Source organism: Manis javanica, chromosome 4 (genome assembly GCF_040802235.1).
Source record: "Manis javanica isolate MJ-LG chromosome 4, MJ_LKY, whole genome shotgun sequence".
Lineage (NCBI taxonomy): Eukaryota > Metazoa > Chordata > Mammalia > Pholidota > Manidae > Manis > Manis javanica.
Window position 1 is genome coordinate 103,549,797 of NC_133159.1, and position 18,321 is coordinate 103,568,117.

Consider the following 18,321-nt stretch of genomic DNA (forward strand, 5'->3'; position numbering starts at 1 on the left):
GACTTTTTAAATATTATTTTGTTCTTAAACCACCATTCCTTCTATAAAAATTCTGAGCATCCTTCAGATATGCCCCCTATCAAGCTCTACCTCTAATAAAAATAATTTCAGCCTCACCTTATGCTGAACATGTTCTCTGAATTTTCAAAGCCTTTTATATCATTTGCCTCACATGTGCCTGACTGTCTGAAGAACGAACCCTTTCAAGAAAGTAACTATGACATGTATTGTTTTTTTAACCCTACATTATGTAATGGATGCTGGCAAGCTAGTACCTAAATTAAATATACATTAACCTGTCACAGAATACTATAGGAACTTTGTTATAATAAATCATTGTTAATTTGGGTCCCATTGATTTAGAGTGAATGATAATTCAGCCATGCAAACATTTTGCACTACCCTTGAAAAATGGGTTCGGTTGACAAATTCAACAGTAAGAATCAATATGTATTAAGATTCTATAATAGGCCAGGAACTTCCCTAGGCATTGAAGATGCATAAAGGAACAAGATAGCCTTTCCTCAGGAAACATGGGCAAGGATGGAGCAGCTTTCTAATAGCCCTTTGTATGTAATCAATGAGCCAGTAATAATGAATTTTCATCATTTCATTTAAGGGAAAAGAGAAAAAGCATATTCTTTTTCTAGTCTGTATTAAAATTTTTTACTTTCTTAGTTACAGACAGAAACATATGCCTTAATTCAGATGTAGCTGACTTGGATTGTTATAATTAATCCAAATTACCGAAATTTTTTGTACTTAATATTCTAAAACTATTATTGAGATTATTATTTTACTATTAAATGAAAATGTGGAAATATCTGTCAAGTTACTTGGCATATTTTGATTATCTATTACCTGGAACTTCAAACACTATTAGACTTGTGAACAATATTTGGTATGCTGCTAAATCAGAAATACATAACCATAAGCTTCATATGCAGTTGTTTTTAGTATGCCATTATAAAGCCAACGGTTAACTGTGAGATTTCCAAATAGGAGTGTCTTACAAGTCTTGAGACATTTCCTGCCCAAAGAGCCTATAATCCACAGAAGATACTCATCAGCCATTGTCCCAGCTATTTTGGCAATGATCAGATAGCTAATGAAATGGACAAGCATGCCGCTCTTTGAAGTTTATAAAACCAAAGCAATGATCAAGGTTTTTGCTTCCCCAAACCAAGCTCTATTTCCAGTCAATGAGTGTGCTGGCCGATGACCCAAGTCCCCCAGATGAGGCCCTAAGTGAAGTGGGTCAGTGGGTTCCCAGGGTAACTGTCCACCAGGAAATACTCCAGGGTAGAGGTAAGAGCAAGAGATTTTAAATACTGGCTCTGCTGCTTCTCGGTCATATTTAAGTATCGCAGGTCACAACCTTATCATCCTAGTCTTTCATTTGCAAAACAATACTTCCTGCCCTGCATCTCTCATGGTTATTGTGAGGTTCAAATAAGATAATATGGGAAAGTGCTTATAGATAGAATAGTGTAGGCACTTTATTAGTCTAAGAGCACATGTAGTGTGTAACAAGTCAAAATCACTCCTCCTGTGCTGTGATGGTGCATTCAAGGGAGAAGATAAATATTTATAATCAAACAGCCTCAGAGGCACTCTTACCTCAACCCCTTAGGATATATCTTCTTTCCTGATTATCTAAATGCTTCATGGGACTACTGGGGCTCTGGCAGAATGACATACTAACTGCACAGACCCTGCGTTCAATTTACCAGCTCAGTCACTTGCTACCTGAAGGTCATGGTCAAATACTTAACCCTTTTTTAAGTTTTTTCCAGATCTATAAAATGTTGATAAAAATATTACCCATCTCAAAGAATTGTGGGAGGATTGGGTGAGATATTCATATAAAACACATGGTATAATGTCTGGCATGTAGATATCATGAGGATTGCTATTAGAGTCATAGGTTTCTGCAGCTAACAGGAAAAGCAACATCCCAGTAGACTCAGATGTGGTTTCAAGACTTAGTTGCCTCTCTGACAGGTTCTATGATCCTGAATAACTTAAGCTTTCTGAAACTTTGTTACTAATCATAAAATGGGGATGCTAATATTTGCTTCATGGGATCTGTATAAAGACCATGCAAAGTAGTAGAGAAGACAGTGTTGTGTTCACTGTAGCCTAATGCAACTGCATAGGCTGCTATTTTACCCTATGAACAGAAACGTAGGAAACAATTGCAAAGATTTTATTTAGCGGCTTTCTGTGCTTGGCACTTAGAAACAGAGTTCCGTGCATAAGGGCAAATTTCTATACAACTTTTCTTCATACATATTTTACATAACCTTTTTATTGCCCCCTTTTTAATATTCATAATATTGGATTCCCCACTAGACACATAAATACAGTTATCTACAACACTCAAAACAAAAAATTTTAATATCTGTATTATTTTACTTGGTATTATTTTCATTTCCACACCACTTAAAAAGTTTAGTTTGCACCAAACTTCACTTATTTTCTTAACATTAAAGGATTTGAGGGGGAAGGGAAAGATGAAGGAAAAAAAACCCAAAACTTCAAAATGCAACGAACTATTTGATAAAAATGGATACCTAAAGGCAAGTGGAAGGATGTAGAAGGCCCGTCTGCAATTCCCCGGAACATCACAGGATTTCTCCTGCTACAGGGGCTGGGGGGCAGGCCACGCAGGGCAGGGGTCTGGATGTGGCAGGCGGCAGGCCAGGCCTCTGTTTGTCACTTCTGCTCCTGGTATCAGCCATCGGGATTCTACAGTCTTCCTTATGCACACTCCTGTTCCTGTCCCCTGCTGGGCTGCGTGCTCTGGAGCTGGCCCTTCCCCTGTGCTGTGCCCCTCTTCTGGATCACAGCGGTCACAGCTGCAGGATCAAGATGCATTCCTTCCCTGGTCCCGGTCCCTCTCACCAGTGCCCTGACCCACCGCAGTGTCCCAGAGAGGTTTGCTTTTCCATAATGCCACGATAAAGCCGTGATTCTTTCTACAACCTGGGCAGGGGTGGGGGAGGTACGAACCAGAACCCGATTTCCTTGGTGAATCAAAACACATCATTGCTCACACTTCCTCTCTCAGCCTTGCTCTCCACCTTGCCCTTCTTCTTTCTCTTTCTCTCTCGTTCAGCTGCTCCTACTCCCTCTTTTCACAAGCACCACTGGGAACATCAGTGATAGCACACTGAGTGAATAGAGCCAAAGTTCAAAAGCTTTCTTTTTTGGGGGGCCAATTCCAGTTGCAGTACTGATATTCTTCCATCTTCATTGTTGGGAACAGGCTCCAGGATATATGGTTCATTTCAGAAACAGGGTAAGCTGCAGGGGAGAAAGGTCAGCTGCTTACACTGGCCCAGTCCATCTAGTGTTGTACATAGACCAATTCCTGGTGAAAGCACCCATTCTGGGCCTCCCTCCACAGAGTTCGCCCAGTTCCCAATCCGTGTGCATGTATGTTCGTGTATGTATGAACCTGTATCTGAATATATGAGTGTGTGCATGCATGTATCTATGTATGGATGGATGGGTGTATAGGTAGCTCTGTATATGTGTATGGCTAATTTTTCATGGCTGCTACATGTTTGCATCTCCCTTAACATTGTTATAAAATGATTATTCAGTTTCTTCAAAGGCCACTCTAGAGTAGACGATGGTTTATGAAACTAAGATTCGGGAAGGCAGGAGAATGGTCACTGAGTCAGAGATGATTTCATCACACATTTCCTTCAGTGGCTTACATGTCTTTTGGTTGTCCTTGGGCATGTGCTTTCCTCCTCCAGAAAAAACAATAATAATAATAATAATAATACACAGTTACTGTTTTTCAGAGATGTGGGGCTTCCAAAGAGGAGGATCTGTGCATGGAGACTCCGGGGCCTCGGCTGCTGTAGGCTCCATGGCATTTGGACTGGCTATTAAACCATGTGTACCGACATCTGGGAGGAGGATCCTGGGACCGCCCCATACTGCCGGCCATCACAGGTGTTAGTCGCCTGCTGATTATTGGGTGAAGAGCTGATCATGTGCATGCCGTGCTCCATCCCGGTAGGCAGGTACTGCCTCTCTCCAAAGGCCCCATTAGAAGGAGAAGAACAGAGTAAAGTGCTTTGAGAGGCGCTCAGTTTCTCTGGGCTTGCAGCTAGCCTAGGGGAAGTGGGGAAATTGTATCCATACAGATTATAAGGATTGTGGAGAGAGAAGGCATTGTAGGAGCTCTGCTGCATGTGGCTGCCTCCAAACATGTGCGGTGATGAGGAGGTGGAGGCTGCATTGCCTGCCTGCATCACATACTGAAATTGGGAAGCAGGGAAGGACCCCAGCTGGCCTCCATAGGCTTCCATCTTGCTGTTGCTAGGCAACGAGGGAGGAGTTGGTATTCCTGAGATCAGGGATGGAGTCCTCTGAGGCATGAAGGTTTCGGAGGGCTGAGTGGCTGAAGCAGTGCCACTCTGCAGCCTGTTGTAGCCACTGTCACTCAGCGCTGGGTAACTCTGCAAGGCAGCCATGTTGCTTCGGGCACATGGTGGGTAATCAGAGAGGTTTAGGTTGCACAGCTGGCTCTCTCGACAGCCCACGTTGAAAGTGTTGGGGGCCAGATGAAATGTTGGAGGAGAACAAGATGGAGATAAAAGATGAGAAGACGCTGAAGGGGATGGTGTCCCAGTGCTGGAGGTGGTTGGGGAAGTGCCTGTGCTGCCTCCTGAAAAATAAAACATGAATACTATTGAGACAGGAGTCTTTCAAGATGAGTCTGTCTGGGCTAGATGGAAGCCATGCAAGAGACACCCTCATGTCCAAGATGGGCGGGTTTTTACAGAACCATTGCTTTCTCTTAACTCAGCAGACTTATGCTAAGTGAATCTAGACACACACACACTCTTTCTCTCTCTCTCTCTCTCTCTCCAAAAAAAAAAAACAAAGAGGGTGACAAACAGAAACACTAAACTCTTTGGTTTACTATGGAAGAGCCTTATTAAGTCTTACATATTTTTTTAACAATAAATCGTCCACTATTCACTTTGCCATTTCTCACCATCAAATTCACTTTCTAGTAAGACCTCTGGTAATCAGCATTCAGTTCACTAGCTCAATTTTTCCTACTTTCAGTGGAAATGCATTACATGTGTATTTTAACCTGGGACTGTTGCTTACTTCACCATATTTAGTTTTCCAGCTAGAATTATAGGGCACCAATCTCAGTACCTTAATCTAAAAGGAAATGGGGTCCTGGGGCAGGATGCCAGGTCCAGGTTGAGGCATGGGAGAGCTGAGCAGAGGGGCCCATGTGGTAGAAACTGGGGTATGGGATTTAAGTTCTGTCATATGAAAGACATTATGAACAGAATTACAAGAGCTAGGTTAACATAAAGCAAAACTAACCCGAAACTAAATCATTATGATCCAGGGGCTCTGCTAATCTCCCTGTGTAAGAGCCTGCCCAGCCTCCGAGACTGGGGCAAAAGCTGTGCATGTAGTCTTTAGATTTCAGATATTTATGACAGCAAGAGGATAAGAGATCATACAGTCAGGAGGTCCTTGTTCTATGCGGATCACTTACCTTCTCTGGGTCTCAGTTTCTTTATCTAGATGATGAGACATTGAGTTAGATCAGTGGCTCTCAAGCTCGGAGAAGCTATGAGCCTTAAAAAATGCTGAAGTTCCAGGATCCCACCTCAGACAAATTAGAATTTCTGAGATGAGACCTGCACATTCATGTTTTACAAGCTCTCCAAATGATTCTAATGTGCTTGTTGGGGCTGAGAATGAATGATACAACTCAAATTCTTTATTTCAATGCACCCAGAATATTGATTCTTAAATTTCTTTATGTATAGGGATCAATCACCTGGAGGGTTTGTTAAAACACAGATTGTTGAATCCACTCCGGAGTTCCTGATTCTATGGGTCTGGGGAAGGGCCTGAGAATTTACATTTCTGATATGTTCTCAAGTGATACTGATGCTGTTGGTTTAGGGGCCACATGGGGTCAGAGCACCTCCAGGTCCGTTTCATCTCAAGTCCCTGAATCTGTATTTGGGAAGGTTGCTCTTATGACATGTGAAAATTAGAACTGGACTGGTGGCTGATGTAAGAACACAGGGCCAGTTCAACACAACCTACTTCAAATGTGTTCTCAGATAGTTCAAGAAGGCCAAAAAGGACCTTTCCAACCCCACCCCTTTTCCAGGGCCAGGGAGCAACAGTTCCACAGCAACTTCCTGTCTCACCCACTTTAAGTTAAAGATTGTGGTGAATGCTGGGGCTACTGGATCTTCCATTTGAATTACAGAATGAGGAGCTGCTTTTCTTCCATCGGAAACCTCCTGTGATGGAATTCCTCCTCCAGGGTGAGTTTGGGAGTTTCTCAGACTGTTGAGCTCTATGATTCCCCAAGGAGCATGGTACCCTTTAGGTCATCCGCAACTCACGTAGGGACTCTTAGAACTTGAAATGCTCTAAAAGGCCAAAGGACATTTTAAATGGAAAATAACAGAAATAAGGTTTCTATCAGTAAGGGAAATGTGAAGAAAACCAACAGGAATCCAGAGACACTGGGATACAAAGAAATCACTCACAGTATGCCAGGAAGGAGGGTCTAGATGTGCAAACTGAGAGGCAGATACCTCAAAGAGGAACACAAAGTTAATTTTTAATAGGAAAAAAAGAGCCTCAGCCTACATCCATAGATACGGTAGGAGTATTGGCTGTAGAAGTGCAGATTTAGGTCATTAATAGTTTTTTCAGTTAAACTTTTACAAGCCCAACTAGTATCTTTTTCTTGGTCAGAAGAATTTCCCCAATGAACTTCCAAGATAGAACTGGATTTAGAGGTAAATAGCTCCTGCTTTTAAAGTGATTTCAGGAAATTCTTATTCATTGTTTCTTGTTCATGTCTCAGATTTCTTTAAGAGCAAGTAAAAAGATGTTTATTATACAAACTGAGATAAGGGCAACATTGTAAATAACTCTGGAAGAAGCAAACCAGAAGATGAATATGGTAGGAAGAGCACCAATTCTAGGTCCATGGACCTCCATGCAGCTGGACCCGGGCAAGGCAGGCTACCTCTTACTCCTCCTCATCTGTGAAAGAGGGGCTCAAACTGTTAGGTTTCCATTTCTGCACTCTCACAGTTATGCTTGTGTGTCTCAAGATCAAATTTATGCTAAAGTCTGAATGGTCGATAACAAGTACTTTCCAAGGAATCATTTTGATATAATGAAGGAGTTCTGGAAGGGGAAGTCCGAGTATGGGGAAGAATATCTCATGCTTGTTTTGTTGTCTTGGACCACTGAGTGGTTTAGCCCACAGGACCTTACGGGAATCTCAGAGATTCATTTTCCACAAGTGTGTGGTTCCTTTTTGAGGCATCCTACCACATTTTCCTCTTCCATCCTAAATGCCATGAGCTTCAGTGAAATAAGTGCCATGGCACAAATGGAGAAACTTGATTCTGACTGTAAAAAGATTTGTGTTTTATGAGATATGTATCTGGTCCCCTCTCTCTGAAAGTCCATCGCTACTCTCCCAGATCTGGGGTTTATGCAGTCCCTGAGGAGATCCCCTGTTCAGCCTGCTGCTGTGCCCTGTTACAGGTGTATCCCATCAGGCACTGGTCCTAGCCCTGCAGTAGTGCACAACGGAGCAGATGACTTTCTACAACTCTAAATGGTTTTGTCGGGTGGCCCGAGATGGAACGAATGGTACTGATGTAAGGCCTCAGTTGGTTTCACTACAAAATACACACACACACACACACACACACACACACACACACACACACACACACACACACACACACACATATATATGAAGAGAACTATTAACAAGTTACAGGGATTTCTGCTGAGCAGATGAGAGGTTCATATTAAAAACTTTGTAGTCAGCTTGCTTTGACTTTTAAATGACACTTACTGGAAATAAGACTTGGTGTCCTGCTGAGTTTCAGGGGGTGGAAGGCCCCCATATGAACTAGTGTTTGAAGGGGGAGAACAAGCCTGTCCAAGAGAAGGTCACATTACTTCCATTCACGCTGAAGAAATGTTCTTACACATTTGAAGTGCTTAATACAAGTACTAGCTGTTTTTCAAAGTCCACATAGAGAGAGAAGACTATGGTAGTCACTTTGCAGAGAAGCAAACCAAGATACAGAGAAATCTACATTTACGTTTTAACAGCTTGTTAGCTGTTAAAGAAGGCGGAGAGTGCCAGCCAAGTGCTAAATAAGCATAAGGAGACAGCCTGCCCTCCCTGTGCATTTCAACACTTGGCTGCCTAGAGGGCTCTCCTCACTGATACACGGGTCAGAGCTGCCTCTCAAAGAAAAGCATTCCTCATTTCCCACATAGCACTTTTTTCCTTTCACCCTCATCTCCTCTGCACCTGCCAGGTGCAGAATGCTGTAACGGTCTTGAATTAAACATTATTTCATGGATAAGCACGGATGATAGAGGCAGAAAAACCCAGTTCCAATCCCAGCTGTCTTACTGATTACAGGGCCTAGCATGTTAGCCTCTCCACATAAATGGAATTTTGAATATCTACTTTGTAGGGATATTTTGAGAAACAGGTGAAGTAATGTATATTACAAAGTGCAGAGTGCATATAAGCATTAAATATTTGTTTCTCTTTCTCTTTCTCATTGAGTGAACAAATGATGCAAGGAGAAAGGAATCTTGGGCATTTGGGTTTACATGAGAATGGCTCTCAGGTGTTGATCTCTGTCCATGAAACTAGGCATCTCAGCCTCTCCACACCCTGGTAAGCAGTAGGTCACAGCCAGGTGCCAGGATGCGGGAGGCCAGAGGACCACGGCTGGGCGTGGTGGAGCACTGGGCACATGTCCGCTAGGAGCCCATCAGACTCATGTTCTCAAAGGCTGAACCAACTCTGTTTCCTCTCTGAACTCTCTTTCCTTCTTCCCTCACTCCTGGCCCGCTATGCAAACAGGATGTCTCCCTCTCCTCTTAGATCAGGCAAAGTGGAATTGAACACAAATTGGAAGGCTTGTACCTTTCCCACTATCCTCGGAGGTCTTAATGCACTTCTGAGAGGTGATCAGAATGTAATGCCCTAAGTAGCTGAAAACTCGCTGATGATCCAGGACCGTTCCCCACCTGCCTCACCTCTCTGCAATCTATTTCACCCATGGGCCAGAGTGGGGAGTTACTGATTAAAATTCACATTCAACATTAACTTAGCTCCAGTGTTCAAGGCTAAGAGCCAAGCATACATGTTTAGCAGTGATTCCATATGAGGACAATAACCTAAAATATACTTGTGTACCATGAAGGCAAGTTAAATGTGACCATGAAAATCTTGAATACCAAAACCTGCTGCCTTTGGCATCTTTAAATTGATCATTTCCAGATTGTAACATGGAGGCTTTCACATACAGTTTCCTTCTGGGTTTATTTTGTTGTGTTTTACCCCTCTTCCACCCCTCCATCAAATTGAAAAACAGTAAAACAAAACCCCATCTGGGCTAGTAAAGAACTAATTTATATGTAATTATTTGGTTCTATGAGTCAGGCTCTTTGTTCATGTAACTTGATGGCGTCTGTCCCTGAGGAGTGCTGATTCCCATGTGTCCTTGACTAGCTTCTTTGAGGTTTCCAAATAGGTAAGAGGTAAAATGTCAGCAACCTGTGGACTGACCCCAGGGAATAAACCAGAGGCGGTGAAGTTTAATGACCACAGCCCTGTTCATCCCAACTGAGGAATTACCCTGAGTTGAAAGTAGTACCTTTCTTAAAATGCAATGTGAAATATTATGTTCCTCATGGGAATTGTGTGGTTTAATCTTAGAAAGATCCTAGTGCATCTTTCTCCACAGAGTTTAAAGACTGCATAGACCTAAACCTCGTCCCTTTAAAATAGCCTTTAATATATTCACCCAGTTCTCATTTTTCACCCTGGTCCTGTGGGTTCTGCATCTCTCTGCCCTGTGTCACACCTGCTACCTTAGGTGGACAGCCCCCATGTTGTCACTTTCCATTAACCTGTTTTCTCTGCCACTTGTTTTGCCGCCCTGCCTTGCTGCAGTGTTTGACAGTTTAATGACAGATGTTGGTGTCATTAAAACTCATCTGCATCTCTCCTGTCCATAGTATCCAGTCTTTCTACTGAGAACCACCCTCTGTCCCCCTCTACTCCTTCACCACTACCTCCAGGGAAGGCATGTGACTCAGCCCTGAACAATCCAAGTATCATATTCCCTGCTGCTCGCCACAGTGATTGGTTCAAGGATAACCCAGTTAGAGTCGATGAGATGCAGTGAGGTTTTGCTAGAAACCTTAAGGGAGGGGCTCATAACCTTTCCCGTCAGATTAAAAACCACAAAAGATACAGGTCCAGGGCTGCTGGCAGCTACATTATCACCACTGGGAGCCTGAGAATGAAGTCAGGTGAGGGATGATGACAGCCTGGAGTCGGGTGGTGGCAGGAAAGAGTAGAGTTGGGTGGATTCAAAACCTTGGTAATAGTTGGATATGAGGGGTGGAGAGGGAGGGAACATCCGGGATGATGGACGGGTGGTGGTGTCCTTCACCCAGGAGAGGGCGCCAAGTCTGTAAGGTAAACCACAGGCTCAGTTTTGGACACATTGAGCATAGGGACTTTGAGGACAAAATAGAATATGTAACCAAAAACTGTTTTAGTGGATTAAATTGAGATGCTCTCCAATCCCTGTCATTAGCTCCTCATAGACTTTGTCACTTAGCTCCATGATAAATGAGATCTGCATTAATTGCCTATCTTTGAATCATTACAATGATCATACAGTAGTTCAAAGACTGTTGTCCATTGAACTGTTTTCCTTTTCCAACGTTTACCAGTATCAGTTTGCTGAGTATCTGATCTCTTTCACTGACCAACCTCTAATCAATACAAATCAAACTGATAAAAATCCCAGCACAAACAGGGACCTTCTTAATCCTAACTTTTAACTGCCTGACAGACACTTAAAGACCCAATGGTGTTGCAATCTGTCTCGTGATGTCTGCCACCAGTTGAGGAGAAGGCAGGCCTTCTGAAAAGGCAAGTCTCCTTATCTCCACAGATGGAGACGTACTGTCAGGTCTGGTGTCACCAGTCCAGGATGAATCCTTTAAGCACAACTTTCAGATCACTTGGAGATGCTACTCGCAAAAGCTCTCTCAGTTTGGCCCATACAAATGCCTTAATTGTATATATCATCAGACAAACTGCAGAACATTGTCAGAATGCCAGGATTGAATTTAGCTATACATCAGTTATGGGCTCTTATTTCTTTTTTCTCGTGTGTCTGTTGCCTCAGTCAGCTTCCTCCAGCATTACTTACGTGGTTAGTTCACTGACATGAGCAATGTTCAGGCAGAAGCCATTTCTGAAATAAATTCCCATCTCCAGATGCATCAAAGGTATAAACTAATTACCTTTGGATTCTAAATGAAGATGCTGAATTATTCTGATTGCCATTGATTCTAAATGAAGATGTCTGACGATAAACCATACACTTACTTTCATGGAAGTGAGATATCGACCTATTTAGAGTTAATGCTCAGGTTGTTGACAATAAACTATGAATTGGAATATTAAACTAATTTTTTTGTGAAAAATTAAAGCTCTAGTAAGTAAGAATGAAGAAAGATAATGTGGTCTGGTAAAAGGAAACCGTCCTATCAAGTAGGAGATCTGCTCTGCAGGTCCCAACTCAGTTCTACCACCACTTAACTGCAGATAAGTTACTAGACTGCTCTATGTCTTAGTTTCTTTTTGTACAAGGGATCCTTTTAGATAATGAAACCCATGCATTCTTCTCCATCAGAGAGAACAACTATATAATATATCCATTCAGTGTTTTTAAAAATAGAAGGATTTGGGTTTTTGCAAAACTGTGACTATTTCACATAAGTGCTTTCTTTGAAGTTTTATCAAAAGATGGGTCTTAATGAAAGAGAAATAAAATGACTGCAAGGGCAGGATGAAAAAAATATCCTTAACTTCATCCAAGCAGAATGGTTGATCGGCCCTCCACCAGCAGCACAAAACTATCCTAAAATTACGTATTTGACATGGCAGATATTCATGTTCGAAGCAGTGAGGTAATATGGACACCTGTATGAGTCAGTCCTTATTTGGATCTTAGATTTTATGCTAACACTGCCAATATGCTCTTCACCAAAAGGAAATTACTACAAAATCAGTCTGCCACTGAAGTTTCCATAAAAAGTTTATCACTTTCTCCTTCTTCTAAGACACAAAACAGCTCAACACAGAAGGATACTGTCCAGAGTTACTGGCACTCTTAGTTTTTAAGGGAAGAGGGAATGGGTGTTGTTACTTTTATGTCCTTTGTTAACATCAAGAAACCAAGCCACATATTTTTTAATAATGAGAATCTGGATCAAGTTCAGTGTATAGTTCAGAAATATATTCCAATTAAATGATTTAATAGAGTCTTGGCTTTTCCTGTAGCCCCATCCCACTGCCATATGCATCCAATAATTCCCAACTTATTCTCCCCCCCCACCACAATAAAAAAAAGTCACTTAATAAGGGTGACGTTTTGTTTCCTAAGTTCAGTTTCTCTTAAAGCATTGTTTTCTGAGCATCAACAGTAAGTCTTCATTATCAATAAATTGTAGTAGAAACACCATGAAACCTGCTATACAGCACACCTAAGTGCCTCAGGCAGGTTCCATGCCTGCTCCTTCCCAGTGGCCCCACATGCCATCCCCAATCATCGCCCCATGTCCATATCCACACACACATTAGGTGGCTGGGCTCCAAGATGTGATCAGTGGCTCTGCCTCCTTGAGCCACAGTGCCACCAAGTGCCTTCATTCATTGTTCATTGGGTGCTTCTGGCTGCCGGGCCCTGTGGTAGATCCTGGGGACACAACAGTGAACACAACGTTGCCACCAATACCTGCTTTCAGAAACTGGCAATATTCCTGCCAACTTCATACCAGCCTCTGTTATACAAACTCCTGCTTAGCTAGAGCTTGGGAAGTCAACAGGCAAAGCAGTAACAGATGAACAAGAAGCCACCTCAGAAATAAATGGGATCAAGTCAGTGTTTCTGCTTAACACTTTGTCATTTATAAAGCATGTCTATGTAAAGGGACTCACCAAAAGTATTAACCCTCTTTGGTAGGTGAGGAAACAGCCTCAAATTAAACGCAACTTACCCCAGGTTATATGGAGAATTAGTGGCCATCCAAGATGAAGGCCCAGATTTCCCAGATTTCATAGGACCTCTGCCTCTTAATGGCCATGTGGCCTCAAAGCAGTAGTAATGCCCTGAATAAGTATTGACCCTGTTTTTCTCACAGCATTATGAGGAGAAAGTCACTTCATGTTAAGGGCTTCCATTTATCATCCACTGATATAAAAGAGGTGGAAATTCTGGGTCACTTGCCTGACCAGATCCTTGTGAAGATGAATGGTCTAATCATGTTTGGAATAACTAATCATCAGAAAGGCAATATCCCTTGTCCCTGCAGCTTCTTCCTCTTAGGAATCCATATACGGGGACATAAGGGGAAGAAGAAGACAGTGATGACTAAGAGAGCTGGTGCATACTGAGGGCTCCTGTGTTAAATGCATTATCTCATTAAATCCTCACAAGAATTCTACTATATTCTTCCATTTTGCAGGTGAGATGAAAAAACTAAGAGTCACAAAGGGACTTGGCCACAGCCACCAAGCTAGGAAGGAACAGTGAGTGACAAGAGCCTAACCCAAGTTGTCTGGCCACAGAGTCTATGCTTGGAATCATTGTCTTCATCTTAAAACCTGGGAGAGTTCAGTAATTTAGGTTATAAAACCGAAATCAGTGTGCAAACTGCTAGAAAAGCCCCTGAGAAGGGATTGTAGTATGATGTATTAAGTCTTAGAATGGCATCCCATATCACAGAGCCACAAATGCAAAAATTAAGATTCTATTAATGGCAGCGATGTGATAGAACAGAATAAGCTCTCTCTGTAACTTTGGCCTGTGTCACTTTGGGACAGGAGGAGGTTGGAGGGGAGACTCATAAAGCTGTGACACTTTGGGAAGCTTTCACTTGAGTCTCCAAGTAAGTGATGCTGTGTCTGGGAGAGCCACTGATGGGGCTGAGAGGTGGAGTTGAAATGGGCACATGAGCTGTCTGTGCACATGGGCGCAGGTTCCACAGCCTGAGCTACAAGAGAAGGGAAATTAGATATTGGATGAAAAGCACACAGCAATGGGAGGAGAAGGTCCACCCGGTCCATCAACTGGAGAGGGGTGTTTCTTCACATAAGCAAAATGAGAAAGAGCATAAATTGTAAGATTCAAATGGCCTTGCAGCAGCCCCTTTCTCACTGTCAGTACTGAGAAATTAATTCTCATTGTCTGGAGCTAAGCTTTTTCTCATCTACAAAACTAGAATAAGAAAATTGGTGAGGCTGCCATGAGGAATAAATGAAGTTAGTGAAGATCTCTTTCAAATACTAAGAGCTATGTGAATGCTTAGTGCTAGAAATAATAATTTCACCACCATTGTAGTCATGAACATAGCCTTGCTTTTAGGAGAGGAAAGAGAATTTTGGGTGCCACCTCTGGAACCAGGTTGCTGGCACAAATGGTGATGCCTTGGTTATTTTCAGAACTAACAGTTCTCTTCATTCCAGGAGAACCCGTGTAACTGTGGCTTGGCTTGGGGACAGATGTGCTCTATTCAGCTCAGCTCCCAATCCCCTCCACTGGTGCTACCACAAAGCAGAGGCCTTGCCCCACGGCTTTACCTTGCTGCTTTTGCATGGTGGTGAAATCCTCAAAGGTGAGTGTGCGCACCGGAGGTCTCCAGAATGCATAGGTCTCCATGATGGCTTCCAGTCCAGTTCTGCCACAAAAAAAGGCCAACAAAGGAAGTTGTAGATAATCCCAAGAAATGCACTGACACTTTAAAGCTCCTGGGATGTTTGACAAGTGGTATATACATAGGCCCTGAGAGACAGCACCACCAGGGAAAATTAGTCTGTAAGAGCAGAAGGTACAGATGACAGTGGACTGCAGGAGGAAGAAAAAGTTAACCCAATTCAGAATATGTGCAAGCAAGTCTTAACTATGTTGGAATTTCTCTCTGACCTTTCTTCAAAGGTGGTTTGGTCTGTACGAAAAAAACAAGTGAAGTGTTAAAGGTCAACATCACTAATATTAAGAATAAAGTTGAGCAGAGTGGCATTGACTGTTTTTCAAGCACAGGACTATGTCCTCATCATTACCATGGTGCATTGACACAGCCTGTCCCAGAGTCAACTGCACTACTGGGAATGTGGAGTCAATGAAACTGTCAAATTGCTGTGGCTTTAAAAGCTTTGTAAATCCACAGAGACAAGCAGGGCAATAGAAATAAAAGAGGAGATAAACAATCAAATACACTTGAGGTTTTGTTGCAAAAAAAAAAATACTTACCTGAAGGCAAAGAAAGGGTTTGGTCCCAGAAATTATACCTCAAGCTAAAAGACCAATGCATTTCTATAAATACTTATTGTATTTTGTAACCTAATAATCAAAGTTGGTCTTTGAGGGTCATATGCTTGAGAACTGCCAGATTTCAGGAAACATCCAATACTTTACAAATATGTTACATTAAGGTTTCTGTTTCATTGATTTTGGAAATTCCATGAATTTAACTATGCACACACTCTCTACTTTCCCCTTCAATAAATTTTCTATCATATATATGAAGTGCTAGTGGATGTAATTTTAAAAAAATTATCCAGGTCATTTCAGACATACTCTTGCTGATATTTGATGTCCTCAAAACAGAGCATTTGCTTGAAGCTTTGAATACACATTCTTATTACTGACTTTTCTTTAAACTGTTGCACTCCTACCTAAATTGAGAGAGGGAATTTCAGGGACAATGGGGAGTGTAGCAGAAAGAGGGTAGAGAGGAGTAGGTGGCGTAAGTCCTTTCCTTGCAGGTCACTGGAAGGTAACATGGTGTCCTTTTCTGGAAAAGGCAAGCATTCCCTCTTACTCTGTCCTTCTCACCAGGTATACATTTCCAGAGTTCTCTCCAATCTTGTATACCAAGAATAAAGTGAGAAGTTTTATTTTAACTGAGAACAAATATCCTTTCCTTTATAAATGGCTATAAGATCCCCTGAGGTTCTTCTCAGATGAGCTACAGATACACAGATAGGCTCTTTGTGTTGGAAAATTTCCCTTCTGAACAGGCCTTACTTGCACAGTTAACTTTCGAAAGTCTTCCCTGGAATCTTGGAGGCTTTAAATACACCAATGTTGGCAAATCAAACTCTGTATTTTTAGAAGAGGTTGAGAGGAGAGGGTGTTGCATGGTGTTTATTAGCTGTTAATCTGTTAAAAGTAGGAATAGAAGACATCTCCACATAGTCACCCACATTAATGCAGAATACAGTACATGAAACTATTTGTGAAGAGAAAGAGTCCAGGCAATTAAGGAGTTCAGAATAATAAGGGGCTAGGCAGATAAAGCCATGCTGAGCCTTGATGACTATAAGAAATAGATAGGCCAGGCTTAGCTCTGACTGCCTTGTTTTGGAATGTTGGCGGCCCACCAGAACATGTTAGGATTCCCTTTAATGGTATGAGAGGCTCACTGCAAAAGGCAAGGTCTTTATTGTTCCACCTCCTATTCCATCTTCCTTGGATCATGGACCAATGAGGGACAAAATATTAGCTCAAGACAACAAACAGGCCCTTCTCATTTCATAACAAAGTGATGGAAGACTGTGAAATAGCATTAATACACTGATTCACTAACAATATTACTTTCATTAAGGAAATAGAAAATGAACTTTGATTTCATTTTCCTAATAGGCAAAAAGACTGTGGCAAAAGTATTAATTTCATTTTAGCAGAATTCTATATAAGATAGTGACCATTTGTGCATTTATCCAAATCTAAAATTAAACTGAAAGACTGAGTTATAGAATCATAGATTTACAAATTGGGAGAGATATTGGATATCATCTGCTTCTACTTCCTGTGATGCCATCTTGGATGGTTATTCAGCCTCTGTTGAGTATTTCCCAAGGAAAATGCTCAGTTTTCTGATGGAACTGTTAGAAAGTTCTTGCTGACCCTGAGCTGAAATCTGTGATGTAACTTTTCCCTCTGGTTTCATGACCCACGGGTAGATGAGAGTGCCAGACATTTTCCACATCCTCACAAAGGAGACCTTCCTTAGATGTTAAGAATGTAAAATATGACAGGCCGCATATGAACACACCCAAAGTCCTTCCAGCCCCATGGTCTGTCACAACAAGGGTCATTTTAGTAGTGGAGTTCTGGGGGAGGGGTTCAACCACCAAAAAATAATGGCTGAGACCACACAGTCCTAACCATGCTTTAGTAACTGCTGTCCTCCATCTCTTGTAGATCACCCTAGGCCCTTATTGAATCTATTTATATATTCAGAGCATGTCTCTTTTTAGAAAAATTAATCCCACTTGTTTACTATATTTGTCCTCAAACTCCTTTAGGCTTCATTGGGTAAAACACACTCACTTTGTATATCATGATTTGGTAAAGTGCCACTGCAAGGTAAGTATTAAATGTTCTCTTTACCAATACCATCTGTATTTTGGATCCCATGTTTTTCTATGTCCCAGAGCTTAGGACAATGCCTGTTTAATAGCAAGATCTCAATTGATATGCATTGAATTAATATAGGAGTGAATTTTCACCCTATTTTTATATCACTTGAGTCATTTTTTCATGAACTTTAACCAGCATTCATTTTTCTAGGCCTAAAATGTAGGAAAACAATTTGATGTAAAATTGACATTCTGACACAGAAGGAATCCTCTAGTACTGTAGACTTGGGAATTGTTTCTATAGCTGTTTATGTCTTTCTTGACTCAGGTCTCAGAGAGGTTTCATTTTTCCTCTGGTTTCTTCCTCTCTGATCATAGATTGCTGACTTTCAGCAGAGTTGGAGCCCCCTAGCAGAGGCCTGTGCCTTCTACCCCCATCTTCTCTCACAAAAGTCCTTGCCAACTACCCATTTACATCATCAGCCATTCTGGGGTCTATTTAGAGTTTACCCTGAGCCACACACTTTACTTTTTCATTATCATTAAACCCTAGTTTTGTAAAATTGTATCTCAAGGCGCTTCAAAGCGAGTTCATTGTCTAGTAGACCTTTGCAAAGCTGAACATCGTCAGCATGTTCCACTCGGGGGGCCTCTCCCTCTCCCCATCTTTCTCACACAGAGACCTGACGTCATCTTCGAGGTCTCCAATCAGACATCACACCAGCAAGTGTCCCGCTCTTGCTTACTTCTCCCTATTTGCTCCAGTGACAACAGAGCTGATATCCAAACCCTCT

At 41.9% G+C, this 18,321-nt stretch overlaps 1 protein-coding gene across 5 annotated transcripts in view; it reads right to left on the reverse strand.

The window, feature by feature from the left end:
* Window positions 1–2,193: 2,193 nt before the first annotated feature.
* The window catches only part of TBX15 (T-box transcription factor 15), a 108,260-nt gene continuing 92,132 nt past the window's right edge, over window positions 2,194–18,321 (reverse strand). For 4 of the 5 annotated variants that reach the window (XM_073234488.1, XM_037021246.2, XM_017676627.3 and 1 more), the window contains 2 exons: window positions 14,744–14,841; window positions 2,194–4,690 (listed from right to left, as the gene is read on the reverse strand). In XM_073234488.1, the coding sequence (XP_073090589.1) occupies window positions 3,906–4,690; window positions 14,744–14,841 (883 nt within the window). In that variant the 3' untranslated portion in view covers window positions 2,194–3,905. The other variant, XM_073234489.1, reaches the window with a different exon arrangement.